The following is a 21,753-nucleotide window of genomic DNA, read 5'->3' as shown; positions in this document are numbered from 1 at the left end:
GAATGTTTTCCCCTTTCTAGCAATACAACAGTTGTGTTAAGATGTTAAAACACCAAACTGGAACCTTTTGCAAGGAATCATGTCCGCATTAAACACACATACTTGTGGTGAACATGCAAACAAAAACAATTCTCTGATAAATTTTGATTTAAAGCTTTCGTGACTGCAGGGATTCATATTCTTGGTTCTTTCGGTAAAGTCACGTAGAAGGGAAATAATAAAATGATATAAATATAAAACAATAATATAATATGAATATTATTTTATTATTTCCCTTCTACGTGACTTTACCGAAAGAACCAATAATATAATGCTCTGATAGTATATGATGAATTGTCTTTGGAACTGATTGGTCCACACCAGAGACAGATTTCTTTAGAGCCGAGTTTCAAACAGTGTCAGACCCGAGGACGCCACAAGGCGAACAGCACAACGACAATGCCACTCTCAGGACATTGATAGCTCGGCTTGAGCAGCTAGATCATGATAGCCAGAAAGGGTAAAACCTATTCTTATATTTTCATACTGGCAAGGGAGTTCCCATGATGGCGATGATGTCTATGGGGTGGAGCCGCAGATCTTGGAGAGAGAAACGGTCAGCAGAGGCTGACGGAATAAAAAAACTAATTTCCGCTCGAACTTTTCCCACCTCTATGAAGGAAAAAAGTCTCCCGGCAGCGGATTTGATGAAATACGTGGGCTGTGACGACTGAACATTTTCTCACAAAAAAAAAACACGAAGCGGGTTGTTATTGTTGTTTTGTTGCTGAAATGTTTGTCGTTATAGTATGATCATCGACTATTCGCTGGCCCGATACAGTGGTGGGAATTCCACGTTCCTATGGCGAGAGTCAGTGTTTCTATTCGTCTACCCATCGGACTTGTTGTATCTATTATTAAGGGTGGACTCCTGCAGTTGAGTCTGCCTGTCGGTCTAAGTTTAGTGGTCGATTAACTGAATCGATTTTGTTCTGAATTTAACCGAATCAATAATCCATTATTTTGCAAACGTGAATGTAGCGGCCACCAGTCGCTAGACTGGGATCTAGAGTGACGCCATTGGATAGAACACTAATAAAACAGCGACTTGAACAGACTCATCTTCAGGAGGGGCCTCTTTGTGACTATCTGAAACGTTTCCCGGTGAATGATCGAGGCGAGTGAGTGGTGTGTCCACGTGGTCCACGCTCAGAGATGTAGACTCACGTGGAGATTCACAGACGTACATGCATAACCGTAGACACACATAGATAAAGATAAAGATCCCCAATATAGCCTCAATAGACTGTTGGGGCAAGTGCTGCTCGTGAGAGCCTGTGAAGACTGGCCGGCACTGCAGGGCACGGGACGCGATGGGGTGGGTGGCCAGCACCACGCCCGGCCGCCTTTGTCTCCCCAGTGGCGATGCTTATCAGACATCGCACCCGGTACTCATTTGAGGCTGAGTCGACCTAGGTGAGATCCAGGACCTGATTCAGTTAATCCTCACCGGTGTTGGCCGTGAGCGGGAATCGAACTCGGGTTCGCGGGGTTCATAGCGCAGCGCGGCTCACCGCTACCCTACCGCTCCCTCTGCACAGACTCACAGCACGCGCTCACACAACCTGGTGAAGAACTGAACCGCTGCCTCCGAATGATTGGAGCGGGTGAGTGGTGTTTCTATGTAGGCCGTGGTGCGAGCCTGGTGCCTGCATTCGAACTGCGTGGGCGGTTGCTGGCTGTCCATCCACGCAGCAGGAGATAAGCGCATGCTCCGGTACAGCTCTCCGATGCCCGGGCCGCGTGTGGTCTGGGCACGATGTCCGACGTTTCGCGCAGAGAGCTTCTACGTGTACTCAACTGAAGAAGCTCCCAGCGTTGGCTGTTGCCACCCTGTCCACCTTAGACCAAACCCGGACATATGTCTCAAGTCAGCGTGAGGTCTGTCATCATCACCACCACCACCACACTACCGGAACAAAAATTGCGACGCAAATGCCAGCACCAGGTCTCGGTAACAGATGATCAGTTCCTACCGTGCGACACGCAGACGCCAATTCCCCAAGGTGGCAAGCTCTCTCCCAGCAGGCGGTGGTGGTGGTGGTACGAAACGTCGCAGGACATCGTGCCGTACAACACGTGGCGCAACCTCGAGAACGCACATCTGGGCTGGAGGGGTTTGGGGCGTGGGGGGGTCCCTCCAAGGTGAATGTTCCACTGCAGGTGATTGTGATGGAAGTGGCGGGGGCGAGCGGGGGGGGGGGGGAGACGGCGCCGGGGGCGGGGGGGGTTGGTCGGTGGGGGGGGGTGGGGGAGATGGTGGGGGGGATGGTGGGGGGGATGGTGGGGGGGATGGTGGGGGGGGTAAGGGATCGGGGGTGGTGGGGGGGGTGGTCTGGAGTTGGCTTGGCTCTCAGTTCTCCGCGGCAGTGCCGTTCTCGTTCTCGTAGATGTAGCAGCCCACGACTCCCGTGTTCACTCCTGTGTGGGGTGGGGTGGGGGGGGGGGGGGGTTGTACACGCACACAGACAAAGATCCCCCGTGTAGCCTTCAACAGACTGAGCGGGGGGGCAAGTGCTGTCAGCGAGCACCTATTACAATAACCGCTCCCACTCACAGGCAGACACGCACAGCCACCACAGGTGTATGTGCGTGTCTTTGACGTGTGCGACGACGCATCATGTAAACATTTTATTTTATTTCACCAGGTGAGGCCCCAATGAGCTATGTAGCTCTTTTTCAGAAGCGACATGGCCACAAATGATAGCTCAACGAAGTGGATCATCATCACGTGGCGATGTTTAGCAGCCAAATACTCTGAACTCTTGTCGATTCTACACGTGGATGGAAACACCGGAGGACCCGGAGACAAATCCACGCGACCACTGGGAGACAGACACCGCAAACTCCAAATATACAGCAGCAGCAGGCATCAGGGTCGGGAACGAACCCACGACCTCCTGTATACCTGGCGAGGTAGTTAACATCTCTCAGCCACCGTGATGATGATGACAGAGAGAGACACGCAAACTCCAAATATGCAGCAGCAGCAGGCATCAGGGTCGGGAACGAACCCACGACCTCCTGTATACCAGGCGAGGTAGTTAACATCTCCCAGCCACCGCGGCGCCCCGTGGAGTACAACTGCTTGTGGGGAGCGGTAGCGTAGTGGTTAGCGATCCGAGTTCGACACTCGCTCACAGCCAACAGCACGGCGATGCAACAATGTCTGAACCGGTTCTGGGCCTCCTCTATTTCGACTCGGCCTCAAACGAGTGCCTCGCTGCGGGCGCGTAACGTTGGCACTTTTGAACGCGCGAGTGGACGGACGATGCCGTGCGAGGCGACGAACCTTTGGGGCCGAAGAGGAGGCCGTAGCACGGCACGTGGCAGTAAGGCTTCCCGTCGTGCTGCGGGGAACGGGGGTGGGGGGGAGGCAGGGTGAGAGGGGAGAAGTGGAGATGTTACGCGTCAGAAAATCAACTCTGTGAGCCTCTCTTTATCGGGGTTCAACGTCTCATACCGTTGATGTCATCGTGGGTGGTAAATGTAACATAAAAATAATCAGTTTCATTTTATTTAACCGCGTAAGGCCCCCTGAGCTCTGTATTATACGCGTCGTGCGCCGGTTGTAGCGTGGGACGGGACGCTGTTGGTGAGTGTGGGCCCTGCCCGACACAGCCGCACCGCGGGAACACGGAACGCCAGCACCACCACCACCACCAACACCACCACCACCAGCACCACCACCACCAACACCACCACCACCAGCACCACCACCAACACCACCACCGCCAACACCACCAACACCACCACTACCACCAGCACCACCACCACCAGCACCACCACCACCACCAACACCACCACCACCACCAACACCACCACCAACACCACCAACACCACCACCACCAACACCAACACCACCAACACCACCACCACCAACACCAACACCACCACCACCAGCACCACCACCACCACCACCAACACCACCACCACCACCACCACCAACACCACCACCACCAACACCACCACCACCACCAACACCACCACCACCACCAACACCACCACCACCACCAACACCACCACCAACACCACCACCAACACCACCACCACCAGCACCACCACCACCACCACCAACACCACCACCAACACCAACACCACCACCACCAGCACCACCACCAACACCACCACCAACACCACCACCACCAGCACCACCACCACCTTGGCTGTAATTGCGCGAGGTGACCTCCACACCTGTGGCGGGGCGGGGTTACGGGGGGCGGGGTTACGGGGGGGGGGTTATGGTGGGGGGGTAATTAGAACACCCCAGGACAGGTGATGTCACCGACCACACCTGGCCGGAGTGGAGGGCAAGGACGATGGTTGTGTTTACAACAACAACAGCTCGCGCTGCCCTTTGTTGCCGCGCGTGACACTCCCATTGACTTGGTCGGCGATTAGGGGGACGATTTAGCGAGCAGATGTTCGCCGCGTGACTCGTGAATGCGGAGGAACGATCTCCAAAGGACGTGCCCGACACGACCGCTACCGGGTGGAGGGGGAGGACGAAACTACAATGCGCGCTAATTTCCCAGGGGGGGGCTTCCACACATAGCCAGGGCCCAGGGGGCTAATCGCTCGCGTTATTTGCCTCGGCGTTATTGTGTCGTCTGGAGCGCACCTGTCCTGGTGCCGGGCGCGTCTCGCGTGTCTGTGTCAACGGTCGGGGCGATTGTCAGGAACGCCGGGCAAACACTTCTCCCGTGACCGCGCTCGGACGATGACGACGGTGGCGATGATGATGGTGGTGGTGGTGGCTTTTGCTGGGTCGCCACGCTTAGTGGTCAGTGATATCCGAGTCGTGTGAAATGTGACCCCCCCTCCTCCTCCCCCATATCTTCTCTGAGCCCCCCCACCACAGCGCCCCCCCGCACCCCAATCCCCCCCCCCCCTTACTCCTCCGCTCCGCTGTCATCTGCTGCCCACTCCACGCAGCCCTATGACATCCCTATTTCTGATCGTTGTCATTGAAGGACATATGATTAATTATGTATTTATTGGAGGAGGGAGAGTTGGGGGGGGGGGGTCAGACCATGTGTATGATCGAGTCGAAGTTGTGTCGTGAAGACCCTTCGCCACCCGACACAGTCAGACATATAAATTATTATTGAAATCCGCTGCTGGTCGAGGGCCTCTTCTTCCAACACCACGTGGGTGGGGTCAGAGCTCTCATAGTTCACCACGCCGGTCAGTGTGGGTCGGTTGAAGGTGGTGGTGGAAATCAATAATGGACAATTATAGATTTTACTACGCTGCCCTCTACACTGACCACGCTGCCTCGAGCAGCCGTGTCTTGTTGCCACCGTTCCGAGGCTCTAGCCTGCTTCGCTGACGAGAAGGCCAGCAATTTAGACATTACAATACATTCACTCTCAGGATGTAAATTAAACTGACTAAAAGCTAGTTTTTTTTTTTTATAATTACCAAGTAAGGCCCATTGAGCTGTTTTTCAGAGGCGACCTGGTCACAAATGAAAGCTGGACGAAGTGACTTAGCACTTGAAAAATGTACAACAGCCAAATACTCGAAACGCATGCTAAATGTGGAAGGGAAAAAAACTGAAGGACCCGGAGAAAAATCCACGTGACCACTGACAGAGAGAGAGAGACGCAAACTCCAAATATACAGCAGGCGTCGGGGTCGGGATCAAACCCACGACCTCCTGTATACCAGGCGAGGTAGCTAACATCTCCTAGCACACTGTGGTCAAGAAAAACGAGCTCCTTTAATAATTGAATGAGCCGAGCAATTTCTCCCGCTTCCAATTACATGGGTGGCAGAAGTTCGACCGAACATCAATTCTCTCTGCGTTGGGTCTTGGGCTCCGTGGTGTCCTCTCTCACGAAGCCAAACATCCCCAAACGCCCAACGCAGCAGCAGCAGCAGCAGCAACAACAACAGTCTTGAGACTCAGCGAGGCTTTTAATGGAGTAAGTTGCTAACTGGCACCGGTTACTAATCGCGAAACCCCATTGCGTGTTCGAACCCTGCAGAAATGTCACTGCGCGTCAATTGCCCACTTGGTCGATTGTGACGCGGTTCTAAATAATGAACGCACGCACGCACGCGCCTGCCGCAGGATTTGTTCCACGGGATGTTTTAGTCATTATTATTGTTGTTGTTGTTGGCCTAGACAAAGCGGCACGTTCTCACGCAACGCTGCCGCACCCTACACCTGCACCCACCGACCAGCTGGTGCCCACCCGCAACGGGGTTCCCTGCCTATGCCCGACGGCCGTGTGGATCTGCCGCGCGATCGCCACGACTTCATTTCACCCCAAGGGCCACGCGGCCACATTGAGGAATACCGTAGCGGCGCAGACGGCGATTGTCCGTCACCGCGCGTCTTGGCCGCACTGATCGGGTACGAGGGGGCCTTGCATGGCGAGCACTGCGACTACTCGCCTTTGGCACGCTCAGCCACTGCGTTGGGCAGACATTGTATCCGACGGGTCAGATTTGTCCCGCGCTCATAGAATCGCTTTGCAGGCTAAATATCGCTTCTGAGTCCTCGTTGGTAATAGCGCCACCGGGTGGATGGCTTGGTGGGGGGGGGGGGCGTGAAACTTGAGACGTTCATCAAGGCCAAGGATGAATTTGTGCGGGATAGATGCTTCTGCTCAGGACGCACGCGTCAAGCCGTATGCGTCAGAATGTGTGGTGGACTGTACGCAAATGTTACCTCTTCGCTGATGGAGACGAATGAGGTAGTGCGAGATGGAACACGTGACACGGAACAAACGAGGCAGACAATACAAACGAGACAATACAAACGAGATAGACAATACAAACGAGACAATACAAACGAGACAATACAAACGAGACAATACAAACGAGACAATACAAACGAGACAATACAAACGAGACAATACAAACGAGACAATACAAACGAGGCAGACAATACAAACGAGACAATATAAAGGAGATAGTTTGTCTAATCACGCGAGGTGGGTGCATCGTTGTATTTCTCAAAGCCGCACCGACCAGGCTGGTGAAGTATGGTGAAACAACCCCCACTGCCGACAAAGCGTGGACAGCCTTCATCCAGCAGTGGATTGTCAAAGGGGCGGTAAATTATTACTCATTGATGATGATGATGATAGTGTAATGAGGCCGGGTGGCTCAAATGTAGAGGAAGCAGCTCGCAAGAGGAAGCTTGCGAGTTCAAATCCTGGTTGGGGGTTGTTGACTCAGCCCATCATCCGTTCAGGGTAGATAGAATTAGTATAAATTTATTGTGGGAAATTCAACGGTGTATGCCTTATGAACAGCAGACTCGCCTCCGCCATAGCAATGTGGAATTTACACATCTGGCTCAGGGATGTAAACAGGAAATGAGCACGGGGTCGATGCTCATTCGAACATGAAATTGCTTTGACTTTGAGAGAGAAAAAAAAAATCTAATAAATAATAATATCATGAACGTCAACGCCACACAAACGAGGATGGCTCCACGCTCTTTAGCAGGAGGGGACGCGACTCAGAGGCGCGAGGAGGTAGCCACAGACGAGCGGGGAGGCAGCAGCCACGCGGTGGCGAGGAGCCGTCGCTACCAACGATTCTCCAAGCTCTGCGAGCCTCTACATATTAAGGTGTGATCAGCCAATTGACGAGCGTTTATCGTCGGGAGGAAATCGGAACACCCGGAGGAGAAAACCCACGTGTGCGCGAGGGGGAAACACTCTATCAGGTACAGACGGAACGTATGTATGTTGAACTTCTTTCGCACCGTACGCAAACAACCGTGATAATCGGAGGTGCGGGCGAAGGGCAACACACGAGACACGGGTGGAGTCCACCTTGTTTTGCTGTACCGCCTTCTCCTGGCGAGCCAGGGTAAGGCACCTCCCTCGACTTGCACGGTAGAGGAATTTCCCCAACGTGTGCGTGCGATCCACCGATCCTCGCTTGACAATCAAACTCATTGGCAATCGAGGGGCGAGATGCTAACTGCCTCGCCTCGTACACAGGAGGTCGTGGGTTCGATCCCGATCCCGATCCCGACCCTGACGCCTGCTGTATATTTCGGATTTGCGTGTCTCTCTCCCCGTGGTCGTGTGGATTTTTCTCCGGGTCCTCCGATTTCCCCCCCCTCCCCGCTCCACATTTTGGTGATTTCGAAAAGTGTATTGGTTTAGCCGTGTTTGTTTGTTGTAGTACAGAGTTAGACTGATGGCATTAATCTAAGTTGTCTTGTGTTTGTTGTTGTTGTTGTTTGACTTGCATCCCACTGGAATTTTTGCACACAGCGTTGGTGTACGGTGTTTTTTTCTGCAATATTTTGCTGTCTTTTCTTGGATTTTCTGTTTGCACTCAGTCACATATTCACTTTAAGATGTTTTTTGTTCATGTTTTTGTTTTTTGTTTGTTGCGGTTGCACCCGATTCAAGAGCCGAATGGCTCACAGGGCTATACCTAATAAATGAACTTGAACTTGATTTAAAAACATGCGTTTGGAGTATTTGGCTGCAATACATTGCCACGCGATAAGCCACTTCGTTGAGCTATCACTTGTGGCCAGGTCGCTTTTGAAAGAGGCCCAGTGGGCCTTACCTGGTCCAATAAAAACACTAATTATCTTCGTTGAGTCCAATCTTCTCCGAGTCCCTGAGAGCGCGCGCGACCGCTAGGTGACGCCCCATCCTTGCGCAGCGATCTCCGTGGGTTGAGCAACGTGCCACTCACGAATGCAATCAATGAATGCCGTGACGAATGCAGTCGCGTCACGGCTCATGGTGAACACTCCACATTTCGTACAAAGGCAAAGATCCCCCGTATAGCCGTAACACTGTAGAGGCAAGTGCCGATAGCGAGCACCTATGAAGGCCGGCACGGTACACGAGGGGGTGGGTGGCTAACCCCACGCCTGGCCGCCTTTGTCTCCCCAGTGGCGATGTTTACACATCGCACCAGGTACTCATTTGAGGCTGAGTCGACCTAGGGGAGGCCCAGAACCGGTTCAGATAATCGTCACTGATGTTGGCCGTGAAGCGGGAATCGAACCCGGGTCGCCAGGTTTGTAGCGCTAACCGCTACATTACCGCTCCCCACATCCCGTACACAGGCACAAACACATGCATGCTGCAATATTGACCCTATTTCGCCACGTGTTGGTGAGCGAGGGATGGGGGCCATAAACGTGAGGGCATAGAAGTACGGTACAACAATGGATTTTTGCTGCAAGCAACGTTGCCCTGCATTCACCTATGGCAACCTGTTTGTGCGTGGTGGTGGTGGTCACCCATCCAAACAGCGTGCTTAGCTGAGCCGCATTCACATGACAGGAACACGTCTCGCCATAGGATATCCATTGCAAAATAAAATTGATAACACTGCACACGTGATCGCTGACGATCCCGGTGGGCTGACCACGGCTCGCATCAGTGGCAGCTGATGATATCCGAACCGTGCCGCGTTGACCAGCCTGGTGAAGTATGGTCAGGCAACCCCCGTGACCGACAACCACGCAGCGATCTCGGCGTGTGCACGATCCGGACAGATCGACAACCGCATTGCGGAACATTGCGAGAGGCGGCTCCGGCTCCTGGGAGGCGCTCATGCAGCAGTGGATAGATAATAGCTCCTGCAGGCGGACGAGTTACAATCTAAACTTGAGTTTAAATTTCGATTTAAAGCTTTCGTGACTGCAGGGATTCATCTCCTTAGTTCTTTCGGTAAAGTCACGTAGAATGGAAATAATACAATTATAAAAATAAAACATAATAAAATCATTCTCACGACGTTTCGGCCACAACGCAAGCAGCCGTCCTCGGGTGAAGAACAGGTCTGTCGAGGAGACAGAGTCTGAATGAATACTTTTATTATTTTCATTCTACGAGAAAGAACCGAGAAGATAAACTTGAGTTTGTTTGTTTGTAAGTGGCGTGCCGACTGTTCTCCGTTGCCCACAGAGGCGGTATCCTTTGACCAAGAGAGGTCCGCATTGAATCATGAATGAGTGTCCGTCTGGCTGCAGTTATTCAACCTCACACAGGGTGGCCCAGAAGTCAGGACACATAGGGTGAAAAGTGAGTGAACGAGTCACTTCATCACCCTCCTTTCCATGCTCAGCCCCGCCCCTCCCCTCCGCTCCCCCTCCTCCTCAATATCTCTGCACGCTGAGACACATCCGACGTTACGGGCACATTCCCAACGCGAGCTTCTGCCGCTGCTGTTGACGAAGCTCAATTCCAACTCGTACGATCGCGGAAGGGTCAACGCCCGCGGCGATTTCCAACGTCACGTGCAGTCTACCCCCGGCGCAGGATGCAGCTCCTCGTCATCCTCGTCGTCGTCGTCGTCCGCTGAGCCTCCCACGGAAGACGAGACACCGTGGCACTCTGCAGCCGTCGCTGAGCTCGCGATCACGGCCGTCGCTCAACGACCGCTGCGTCCGCCTGGAGGCTCGCGCCGCGGCGTTTGTGGCCGGTGGGAATGCAAGCGCCTTCGCTGACGACGAGCAACTCGCAGCCGGCGTGAGGAGCGTCGTCATGGTGAGAATATAAATAGCAGGCGAGACGAGCGAGACAATGGATCCCCTTCATATAACCGTCTCTCCGAATGAATATAAAAAATCAATCTTACACAACCCATCGTCGGCCCAACTGCCTGCCTTCGTGCCACGGTGGCTAGGAGATGTTGACTACCTCGCCTGGTATATAGGAGGCCGTGGGTTCGATCCCGACCCTGACGCCTGCATATTTGGAATTTGCGTTTTTCTCTCTCTCATCATCATCACGGTGGCTAGGAGATGTTGACTACCTCGCCTGGTATACAGGAGGTCGTGGGTTCGATCCCGACCCTGAAGCCTGCATATTTGGAATTTGCGTTTTTCTCTCTCTCATCATCATCACGGTGGCTAGGAGATGTTGACTACCTCGCCTGGTGTACAGGAGGTCGTGGGTTCGATCCCGACCCTGAAGCCTGCTGCTGTATATTTGGAATTTGCATGTTCTATCCCATGTGTCCCTCCACATTCAGAATCAACGCGCGTTTCGAGTATCTGGCTGCCGCTAAAACTTTCCATGCGAAAAGCCACTTATTTGAGCTATCGTTAGTGGCCAGGTCGCTTCTGAAAAAGTGCTCTACGCTGAATAAAAATAGCTAAATCGTTCTTCTGAGAGCACATTATTTCAGCCGCGTCGATTCAGCGCAAGCAACGCTCCGGCACGGTTTCGACATTCAGTGTCTCATCGGTAGAGTCTGGCTCGTTTGAACCAACAATGCTGGTGAACTGCCAGATGTTCATAGGCAAGGTGTGTGTTCCCTGTCATGAACAGAGACGGTTCATCCGCTTTTTGGTAACGCTGAGAAGCCTCGGTGTGCAACGATGGCACGTTGATGTCGATTTGCTCTGCGAACGTCGCATGCAACGGGTTCGCGTGACCCCCACAACCACTCGAGGCGCGTCGCAATGCATCGATTCTTGAACCGATTGGCGGCGATAGCCAGAAACATGTTGAATCGCGCCGCATGCCTCTTTGTCGATGTGACCTCGGGGTATTTTCACCCAATCCAATTCCAAGCGAATCCAGTCGGAACTCTCGCTCAGCGGTGCCGTCGACCCTGTGTTTGAGAACGGCCCGTGGAAGGAGATGTCATGGAACTACTGCAGAGATCTCCTCGAGTGACATGCTTTGTGCAAACACTTCCTTCACGGAGAAATCTTCACCTCGACGCCGCACCTCCGATTCGCACGGTTGGCTCCGTACGGAGCGAAACAAGTTCAACATAGATACACATTGATGTTTGTGTAATTCTTGGAATCAGGGTTTAAGTAAATGAAGTGAAAAACATTCAATATGCGGGGTGTGTGTGCAGACATTGATGACTGACCAGAGACAACCGACTCACTGCTTAATCGTCACTCAGTTTCTTTGAGTCTATGCGTCTATGTGTGAGTCTATGGGTCTCTGTGTGAGTCTATGGGTCTCTGTGTGAGTCTATGAGCCTCTATGCGATTCTATGAGTCTTTATGTGATGATATGCGTCTATGTGGGAGTCTATGAGTCTTTATGTGTGAGTCTATGAGCCTCTATGCGATTCTATGAGTCTTTATGTGATTATATGGGTCTCCGTGTGAGTCTATGGGACTGTGTCGGTCTATGGGTCTTCATATAAGTCTATGGGTTTCTGTGTAAGTCAAAATGGGTCTCTGTGTGCGTCTATGAGTATATATGTGATTATATGGGTCTTTGCGTGAGTCTATGGGTCTCTGTGCGAGTCTATGGGTCTCCCTGAGTTGAGGAGATCTGTGCGATTGCATGGGACTTAGCAGTGACCAGGCTGAGGTCACTGTAGTTGGCCGGTTATCTCCCGGATCCGAACCCAAGATCTCAGTGGAGCCACCACCCGGCCACCTCGTAAATCGATGAGAGACGAGGTGGCAGTGGTTTTATTTTACATGATGGGGGTCCGGCGATCCGACGCAATCTAGCAGGGGGAAGGGAGGTAGCCGATCCGTGTCACCAACAGACACGGGGCCCGTGATGACCTTTTTGACCTTTGACCGATAATGTCTGGCCAGGGCACTGACCTCGGCGTGACCTCCCGAAGCGAGGGTTTTGCTGCATCGCTCGCAGCGCAGGCACGGGCGGTGCCAGTCGTGACCCAGAGACGTGACCTTCTCCGCTGTGGAGGGAGGGGGGGGGGCAGAGGAGGGGGAGGGGGGGGGCATGGTGGTGGATGGATGATGATGATGGAGGTGGCGTTAGGAGTTGGGAGTGGATGGTGGTGCAAGTGGCGATAGTTGTGGTTGTTGGTGGTATTAAAAGGTGATTGTGGTTGTGGTGAATGGATGATGATGATGATGGGGGTGGTGTTCGGAGTAGAGTTGGTGGTGTTAAAAGTGGTTATGGTGAAAAGAAAATTACGATGATGTAAGTGGTGTTTCGGTGAAATTTGTGGTGGTTGTAGTGGTGGTGGAGAATGGTGATGACGATATCAGGTGGTGGTGGTGGTGATGATGATGATGATTGGAGGTGGTGATGTGGGTGGTGGTGGTAGTGATGAGCATGATTGGTGGTAGTTCGTGGTGATGTCGATGTCAGTCAGTGGTGGCGATAGTGGTGGTTGGTGGTGGTCAAGGTAATGTTGGTGGTTGTGATGGTGAGGGGGTGGGGGCACGGGGTAGAGGAGAACCACGTCAGTCCATTTGCCAACAGTTGATGACACACGCGGTGACAAAGACAAAGATCCACCATATAGCTTTACCAGACTAGTGGGGCAAGTGCTGTTCGCGAGCACCTATGAAGGCCAGCATGGCACACGTTCGGGTGGGTGGCCAGCACCATGCCCGATGTTTACACACCAAGTACTCATTTGAGGCTGAGTCGACCTAGGGGAGGGGGCCCTAGTGTTGGCCATGAGCGGGAATCGAACTCGGATCGCCGGGTCCGTAGTGCAGCATAGCGCTAACCGCTACGAGTGGTGACGCGTCGCCACAATGGGAGACCAGGAACGGGGAGTTCACGAACAAATTCACAATCTGCGTTCCTGGGGAATTCCAGTCATGGGGAGGAGGTGGGTGAAAGCGGTCGGGGAATAGGAGGGTGGGAGGAGGATGAAGGGGAGAAGGGTGCCCGTGCGGAGTCACCAAGGGGCTCCCATGTGGAGTAGCCGAGGGGGCCCATGTGTAGGATATTTGGGAGTCACAGCGCAGCATCAACAACAACGAGGCCCAGGGGCAAACCCAGGGGCAACCCAGAGGCGACCCAGGGGCAACCCAGGGCAGAGAAACAACAAGACCGCTGCTCCCATCTCCTGCTCCCATCTCCTGCTCCCATCTCCTGCTCCCATCTCCTGCTCCCATCTCCTGCTCCCATCTCCTGCTCCCATCTCCTGCTCCCATCTCCTGCTCCCATCTCCTGCTCCCATCTCCTGCTCCCATCTCCTGCTCCCATCTCCTGCTCCCATCTCCGCCGTGGCCGTCCTTCCTCTCGGGAGCCGTTCCCACCCTTCGGCTGCCATTCCGTCACCATTCTCGACCGTGGGTCTTCGCGGCTCCCCTTGCCCGCCTGTGGCCGTGACGCGCCAAAGCCCCTCTTTGCATGTCTTAACCCGTCAACACGACGCCTCCAAACTTGTGAATGTTCTCCGCTCGTTCTCTGTTTGTTCGCCGGTTGCGTGCCGTGACAGATTCCACACAGAGGCGGCACATTTTTGTATTTTTCCCACGGCCATAAGCGCAAAGACGCCAGGATCGCGGACCGCCAACTGAAGGGGCGTAGTGTCCATAGGGTGACACTCAGAGAATGGCTCGTTGAGGTCGTTGCGGTGATGATGTGTGCTCAGCTTTACCGCGGACGATCCAAGTGAGCGCGTGGCCCTCTGCGCGGGTCTCCGAATCTTCATCATGAAGTCACCGGTGACTGGGCCCAGCCCATCAACTCGCTAAACTTGAGGAACTCAGTTTGAGCACAGCTCATGTGCGCCTATGTGAGTTTCATGGGTTCCAATACAAGTCAGTGGGTCCATGTGTGAGCCTATGGGTCTCTTTGCAAGTCTATGAGTTTCACTACGAGTCTATGGGTCTCTATGCGAGTCTATGAGTTTCACTACGAATCTATGGGTCTCTATGCGAGTCCGTGAGTTTCACTACGAGTCTATGGGTCTCTTTGCGAGTCTATGGGTTTCATTTCGAGTCTATGGGTCTCTATGCGAGTCTATGAGTTTCACTACGAGTCTATGGGTCTCTATGCGAGTCTATGAGTTTCACTACGAATCTATGGGTCTCTATGCGAGTCCGTGAGTTTCACTACGAGTCTATGGGTCTCTTTGCGAGTCTATGGGTTTCATTTCGAGTCTATGGGTCTCTATGCGAGTCCGTGAGTTTCACTACGAATCTATGGGTCTCTATGCGAGTCTGTGAGTTTCACTACGAATCTATGGGTCTCTTAGCGAGTCTATGAGTTTCACTACGAATCTATGGGTCTCTATGCGAGTCTATGAGTTTCACTACGAATCTATGGGTCTCTATGCGAGTCTATGAGTTTCACTACGAATCTATGGGTCTCTATGCGAGTCTATGAGTTTTACTACGAATCTATGGGTCTCTATGTGAGTCTATGGGTTTCACTACGAGTCTATGGGTCTCTATATGAGTCTATGGGTTTAAATACGAGTATATGGGTCTCTACGTGATCACGTAAAAATCGTGAATATTGCGCAACAATGAATAATAATTTTCCCGTCGGCTCGGGTAGAATAATGTTTAGAGAGTGCAGGCGATGCAACTGCCCCTGGGCCAATGCCAACCACACCGCACCACCGCTGGTGGGAGCAGTCTGTAGTTGTTGTTGCTGCTGTTTTTACTTTGTTGCTGTTGTTGCTGCTCTTATTGTTTTGGTTTTGTGTGTGCTGCTGTGATATTGTTGCTGTTGTTGCATTGCTGTTTTTTGTATTGTTGTTGCTTTTGTTGCTGTTGTTGCTGCTGTTGCTGCTGTTGTTGTTGTGTTGCTGTTGTTGTTGTTGTTGTTTTTCTGTTTCTGCTGCTGTTGTTGTCCTTGCTGTAGCTGCTGCTGTGTTGTTGCTGTTGCTGCTGCTTTGTTTGCCGCTGTGTTACTGTTGTTGTTGCTGCGTTGTTGTTGTTGCTGCTGCTGCTGCTGTTGTTGCTCTTGCTGCTATTGTTTGTTGCTGCGTCACGCCCTAAGCGCAATCGACGTCTCTCTCCGCATTGCGCAGTCACATCCAATGCGCCCGCGCGCTCCGCCGTGTAATGGGACCTCTCTGCCCAATTGAATGGTCTCTGAACCGCACAGACGCCACGCGGTAAGGGAGGGGGGCCACCGCGGGAGATGCTGGGGGTGCTGGGGCATTGGGGAGTGAATTGCGAGATGAGTTATTGAACTGCGCTGACGCTTGTGGTCGAGCGCTTTATTTATTTATCTCCTGACGACGACGGTCCAATCTCCCGCAATGCGTCCAATCTCATTAGGCCTCGCGAGAGAAGAAGGCTCTGGCTTGGATTGTGCTTCGTTGGGCGACCAATCAAAATCAGAAGATTTATATATTTATATACTGGAGGAATCAGATGAGCTATGAAGCCCTCCTTTTTCTTTACACATGTCCAGTGGTTTCACAGGTGTCCAATTAATTGGGTGGCATCAGCTGCTGCTGCTGCTGCTGCTGTGGTGGGCCGCAGAGCAGTAGCTAATAAAAATGCACAGGGTCGTTGTATTGTACTTCTATGTTCACCGCCTTCAGCGCCCTACCGCAATGACCAACGCGCGGTCAAATAACCCCCACGGGCCGCTCGACGTGGGGAGGAGGCCCTCACCCAGCAGTGGATACGCGCAACACATGGAGTGGGTGGAGTTGGTGGCGCTGATTCGGCAACAATCACCAGGGTGGGGCGCTCGGTGATTTTCATTGACCCAGCTGAGATTTCAAGACCTGGGTCACCAAATAAATAAATAGAAACTCATTTTTCTTTTACCAGATAAGGCGCCACTGAGCTACATTGCTGTTTTCAGAAGTGACCTGGCGATCACAAATGACAGCTCAGCAAAGTGGCTTATCACGCGGAAATTTACAGCAGCACCAACAGCCAAAATACTCTGAACGCGGCGTGATGTTCATTCTCAATGTGGAGGGGGGGGGGGGGGGGAAACCCCGAGGACCCGGAGAAAAATCCACGCGATCACGGGGAGAGAGAGCGGGACACGCAAACTCCAGAATATACATCAGGCGTCAGGGTCGGGATCGGACCCACGACCTCCTGTATACCAGGCGAGGTAGTTAACATCTCGCCACGGCGGGGCCAGGAGTCGCACCCGGTAAGCAGAGTTCATAGCGTTCCGTGATTGACACGGCGTGGAGGAAGATGCCTTCATCCAGCAGTGGATTTGACCGAAATGGCTGGAAATGTTAATACATGTGGTTGACTACGGAGACATCTCACCACCGTGGCGCCCATATTGATGAAAGCAAAGCAATGGACAACAACAACAATGAAGCCGAAAAAAATCGGGAGCAGCAACAACAAAAAAACAACAACAACAGCTGCGCCGCAGGAAAAGTGTGGAAACAAAGTGAGATGCTGCAATGGGAGTCGGGACTGGGGCGTGCAGATACGAAGTGCTCCAGTGAAGTGCGCAGTGCCCCCGTAGACTTTGAATGATTCTCACGGCGCTTCGGAAGGTGGGAAGGTAGCTACTGAAGGTAGCTACTGAAGGGGGACATCCCCCCCCCACTCCACACCGTGGCGAGCTGAAGTTCAGTTCGATCACCGGGAAGTGGGTCAACCCCAGAGGTCGCAAACGGGTTTTGATTCCTTACCCGTACCCGTAGCCGGCCGCACCAGGGTCGCAAACGGGTACCCGTAACCATACCCGGCCGTACCCGTACCCTACCCGTACCCGGCCGGGTACGGGTAGGGTACGGGTATCGGGTACCTGATTGCGACCTCTGGGATGAAGCCATGTTGCAGGCGCGGGTGGGTTGATTCTAGGAACTTGAATTGTGAGAAGAGACAAGACGTTGGGAAATGAGTGGCCAACAGTGACTCACCAGTGACTCACGGCCTACCCGTACCCGTACCCGGCCGCACCAGGGTCGCAAACGGGTACCGGTAACCGTACCCGACTGGGTACGGGTAGCCGGGTATCGGGTAGGGTAAGGGTATCGGGTACCTGGTTGCAACCTCTGGTCAACCCTCAAGCCACCGTGGAGTTTGACCACAAGCGGAGTGCCAACTCCGTGAGGGGAGCGGGCGATGCGCGCGGACGTGAAAGTCGCTGTTGTTGTTGTTTGTTGTTGTTGTTTGTTTGTTAAATATTCTTACATTTTTTTATTTTGTTGTTTTCTATCTACGTGACTTTACCGAAAGAACCAAAGAATATGAATTCCTGCAGTTACGAACGTTTTCAATCAAAATGTGTTTGTTTGTTGTTCGTTGTTGTTTGTTGTTGTTCGTTGTTTGTTTGTTGTTGTTTTGTTTCGTGTTGTTGTTGTTTGTCTCTCACCGAAGTAAACTTTCTTTCCGCAGCGTGGGCAGAGTGACACCTCCCCCGCAAACGAGGTCATGCTGGTGCTCACTGCAAGAAGAGAGCGGTGGGGGGCAGCGGGGGGAGGGGGGCAGGGGGGAGGTGGGGGGGGGGAGATAGAGCACACGGGAGGGGGGGGCAGGGGGGGGGGAGATAGACACACGGGGGGGGTCATGACCCTACTGTCAGACTCAGCAGTCGCGGCAGCAATGCATCCGACAAAGGAGCGCAACGCTCCATCGATTCGTTCATTCATTCGGTCGCTCGTGTATTCATTGGATCACGGCGGTAATTTAGTAATGGGCTGGGCATTGTGGGAGGGATTGGCCCACTCACGAGATTCAGGGTGGCCACTCCCGACTGTCGTTTTTATCTACCGTCTCGATTTGTGGCGGCTCTCGCGTTTTCTCTGCCCGGTCTGTGCGATTCTTGTTGATTCCCTCCGTTAGTCTAAAAATGCCACATCGGCACGCTCACGCGAACGATCGATTTGAGGGCGCGTGTGCGTCGGCGCGCGTTAACGCTTCGTCATACAGCGGCCCGCGGAGGCAGATACCGCAGAGGCTGCGTCTGCGATTCCTTTGAGTGACCTCTGAGATGCCTTCGAGTGACCTCTGCTCGTCGCAGTGCACGGGACCGCCCCGCCACAACGGGAAAATGTTCGTCACGTGACAATTAAGCCCGTGTGTCTTAATCCCCAGTTCTGGAATTTAGCCAAATTCAGTGCAAAACAACTTTTTCTTCGTTAGATGAGTTTTTTTCATTATTGATGAGCGGGCAGTGACCCTCCATGAAATCACACAACACTTGCGAGTCCAAATTCATCGCGGCTCACGGTGAATGTGAGTCCGCGAGTTGCTATGTGAGCCGCTATGCGAGTCGCTGATGAGCAGGCTGACCCCATCAGCCCGCTTCACTTTGAGAGCCCGGTTCAATCATGGGCGGCTGAAACCTGGATTCGAACCCAGGATTACGGCGGTGCCAGCTGATCGCTCTGCCCTTTGAGCCACCCAGTGGCTTTGGCAATGCAACCTGCGAGGTCCCGCATGCCAACGCGTATACTCATCATCACTGTCATCACCATCATCGCCATCATCACCATCAACACCATAATCATCATAACTATCATTGTCATTACCATCATCATCACCATCCATCACCATCATCGCCATCATCACCATCAACACCATAATCATCATAACTATCATTGTCATTACCATCATCATCACCATCCATCACCATCATCATCATCATCGCCATCATAGTCATGACCATCATCATCAACATCCATCATAACCACCACCATCATCTTCATCAGTCCCTAGGCACGACCGGAAGGCGCGAATTGACCGACCCCATTAGGGGCTTTCGGAGACCGTGATGTGGTCCACTAAAAGCCTGGCAAGTGTCCCCGCGCAGCTGCAGCTGGCAGGGCGCGTGGGTCGCAGGGAGAGGAGCGGAGATGGGCGTCGAGAGAACGGCGGCTTTGGGAATCCTCTCTGCGTGCGCGTACGTCACTCGCCCGCCTGTTTGCGTGCGTGGGCGTGTGAAAGTGTGTGCGTGCCAACCATGGTGATGATGATGGTGATGGTAGCAGTAGTGGGGAGCGGTCGTGCACTGGTTAGCGCGCTGCGCTACGAACCTGGTGACCCGGGTTCGAATCGCGCTCACGGCCAACATCGGTGACGATTGCTTAAACAGGTCCTGGGCCTCCCCTAGGTCGACTCAGCCTCGAATGAGTACCTGGTGCAGTATGTAAACATCGCCACTGGGGAGACAAAGGCGGCCGGGCGTGGTGCTGGCCACCCACCCCTCGTGTGCCGTGCCGTCCTTCGTAGGTGCTACTCGCTAACAGCACTTGCCCCAACAGTCTGTCCAGGCTATACGGGGGATCTTTGTCTGTGAATGTGTGTGCGTGTGTCTATGAGCGGTGGCGCAGTGGTGGTTAGCGCGCTGCGCTGCTAACCCAGCGACCCGAGTTCGATTCCCGCTCATGGCACAAGTCAGTGGCAATTATCTGAACCGGTCCTGGTGCCTCCCCTAGGTCGACTCGGCCGTAACCGAGTCGCTGGCGCCGTTTGTGTGTGAGATAAAAAAAAACATCGCCTCTGGGGAGACAAAGGCAGCCGTGCTTGGTGCTGGCCACACCACCCCCCACCTCTCGTGCACCGCTCCAGCCTTCACACATGTTTTCACACAGCACTTGGCTCAAAAGCCTGCGGAGGCTACACGGGGGATCATCGCCTTTGTTGTGTATCGTGTTAGCTTTCCGTGGTGGCAGCGCGGCACTTGCATTCTGCGCCAAGCACCAAAGACTGGGGTGGGGTGGCGGGGGGCAGGTTTGGGGGTTGGGGGAGGGAGTCCCTTTACTATGAGAGAGGGGTGAACGAACTTGAGACAACAGAGTCCTGATTAGCACGCCGTCCCTCTGCGTGTGCTGCTGCTGCGGTGGTGGTGGTGGTAGGGAGCGGTGGTGTAGTGGTTAGCGCGCTACGCTACGAACCCGGCGATCCGAGTTCGATGCCCGCTGACAACCACCAACACCAATGACGATTATCTGAACCGGTCCTGGGCCTCACCGAATGAATACCTGGTGCAGTGTGTAAACATCGCCACTAGGGAGACAAATGCGGCCGGGCGTGGTGCTGGCCACCCACCTCCTTTTGTGCCGTGCCGGCATTCATAGGTGCTCGCTAACAGCACTTGCCCCAACAGTCTGTTCAAGGCTACACGGGGGATCTTTGTCTTTGAGGTGGTATGTGTAGTGATGATGGTGATGGTTTGGAGAGGCCTTCATCCAGCAGTGGATTGACCACGTCTGATGATGATCATTGCTACAACCACCATCATCGTTATAGTAATCGTTATAATAACCCAGATTCCTTCCAGGGTGGGAATCTGTCCAAATATCCTTTCAACCGTTGAGTGCATCCGGACCATTACATCAAACGCTCCCTTGCTGCCAGCGCACGTCACGCTGCTCGTACGCGGACTTGATTAGAGAGCGTTTTGTTTTCACTCAGATCATTTACGCCACTGTGCCGATAGGAAGCCAGCTCCACCCGCTCTCTTCACCCCCCCGCTCCACCGCCCCCCCCCCTCCACCGCCCCCCCTCCACCGCCCCCCCCTCCACCCTTCAACGGCCCCCCCCCTTTTCAACCGCTACCCTCCCCACTCTTCACCCCCCCCCCACTCTTCAACCGCTCCCCCCACCACTTTTTACCACCCACCCCGCACTCTATAATCGCCCCCCCAACTGTTCAACCGCCCCCCCCCCCACTCTTTAACCCCCCCCAAACTCTTCAACCGCCCCCCCCTCACCCCTCCCAACCAACTCCCGTTCACTTTAGCCAGAATCACTCCCCTGTGGTCTGGCGCGCCGCGATTCAATCAACGCGGCGCACGAGTCGCCACGGGAACACGCGGCGAGGTGCGTTGCCCCCCATCGCCCGTAGCCCCCCCCCCCTCTCTGCGGCGGAGATTAACGACGTCGTGATAACGCCGTCGTGTTTCGTCTGGGTTCTTTCTTGTTGTTGTTGATGTTGTTGTTGATGTTGTTGGATTCTTGTTCAGTGTTTGGGTTTACACGGCGAACGGCTCGCTGACGGAATCGGAAAGGGTTGCGATTATTTTTTAAATCCTGGTTTTGGTTGGTCGACTCGGCCCCATCATCCCTGCGCGGTGGTTAAAATAGGTACTGCTTTGTGGGGAGGGGGGAGGGTTCAACTG

The 21,753-nt window shown here is 53.6% G+C and overlaps 1 protein-coding gene across 1 annotated transcript in view; it reads right to left on the bottom strand.

Moving 5' to 3' along the window:
- Positions 1-256: 256 nt before the first annotated feature.
- The window catches only part of LOC144944039 (cysteine-rich protein 2-like), a 37,370-nt gene continuing 15,873 nt past the window's right edge, over positions 257-21,753 (bottom strand). Inside the window, exons 5-8 of the mRNA XM_078872060.1 lie at positions 18,003-18,074; positions 12,575-12,669; positions 3,332-3,389; positions 257-2,460 (exon numbers count right to left, since the gene is read on the bottom strand). Of these exons, the coding sequence (XP_078728186.1) occupies positions 2,393-2,460; positions 3,332-3,389; positions 12,575-12,669; positions 18,003-18,074 (293 nt within the window). The 3' untranslated portion in view covers positions 257-2,392. The remainder of the gene's footprint in view (positions 2,461-3,331; positions 3,390-12,574; positions 12,670-18,002; positions 18,075-21,753) is intronic.

Source organism: Lampetra fluviatilis, chromosome 33 (assembly GCF_964198595.1).
Source record: "Lampetra fluviatilis chromosome 33, kcLamFluv1.1, whole genome shotgun sequence".
Classification (NCBI taxonomy): domain Eukaryota; kingdom Metazoa; phylum Chordata; class Hyperoartia; order Petromyzontiformes; family Petromyzontidae; genus Lampetra; species Lampetra fluviatilis.
This window is presented reverse-complemented; position numbering and strand designations above follow the sequence as displayed.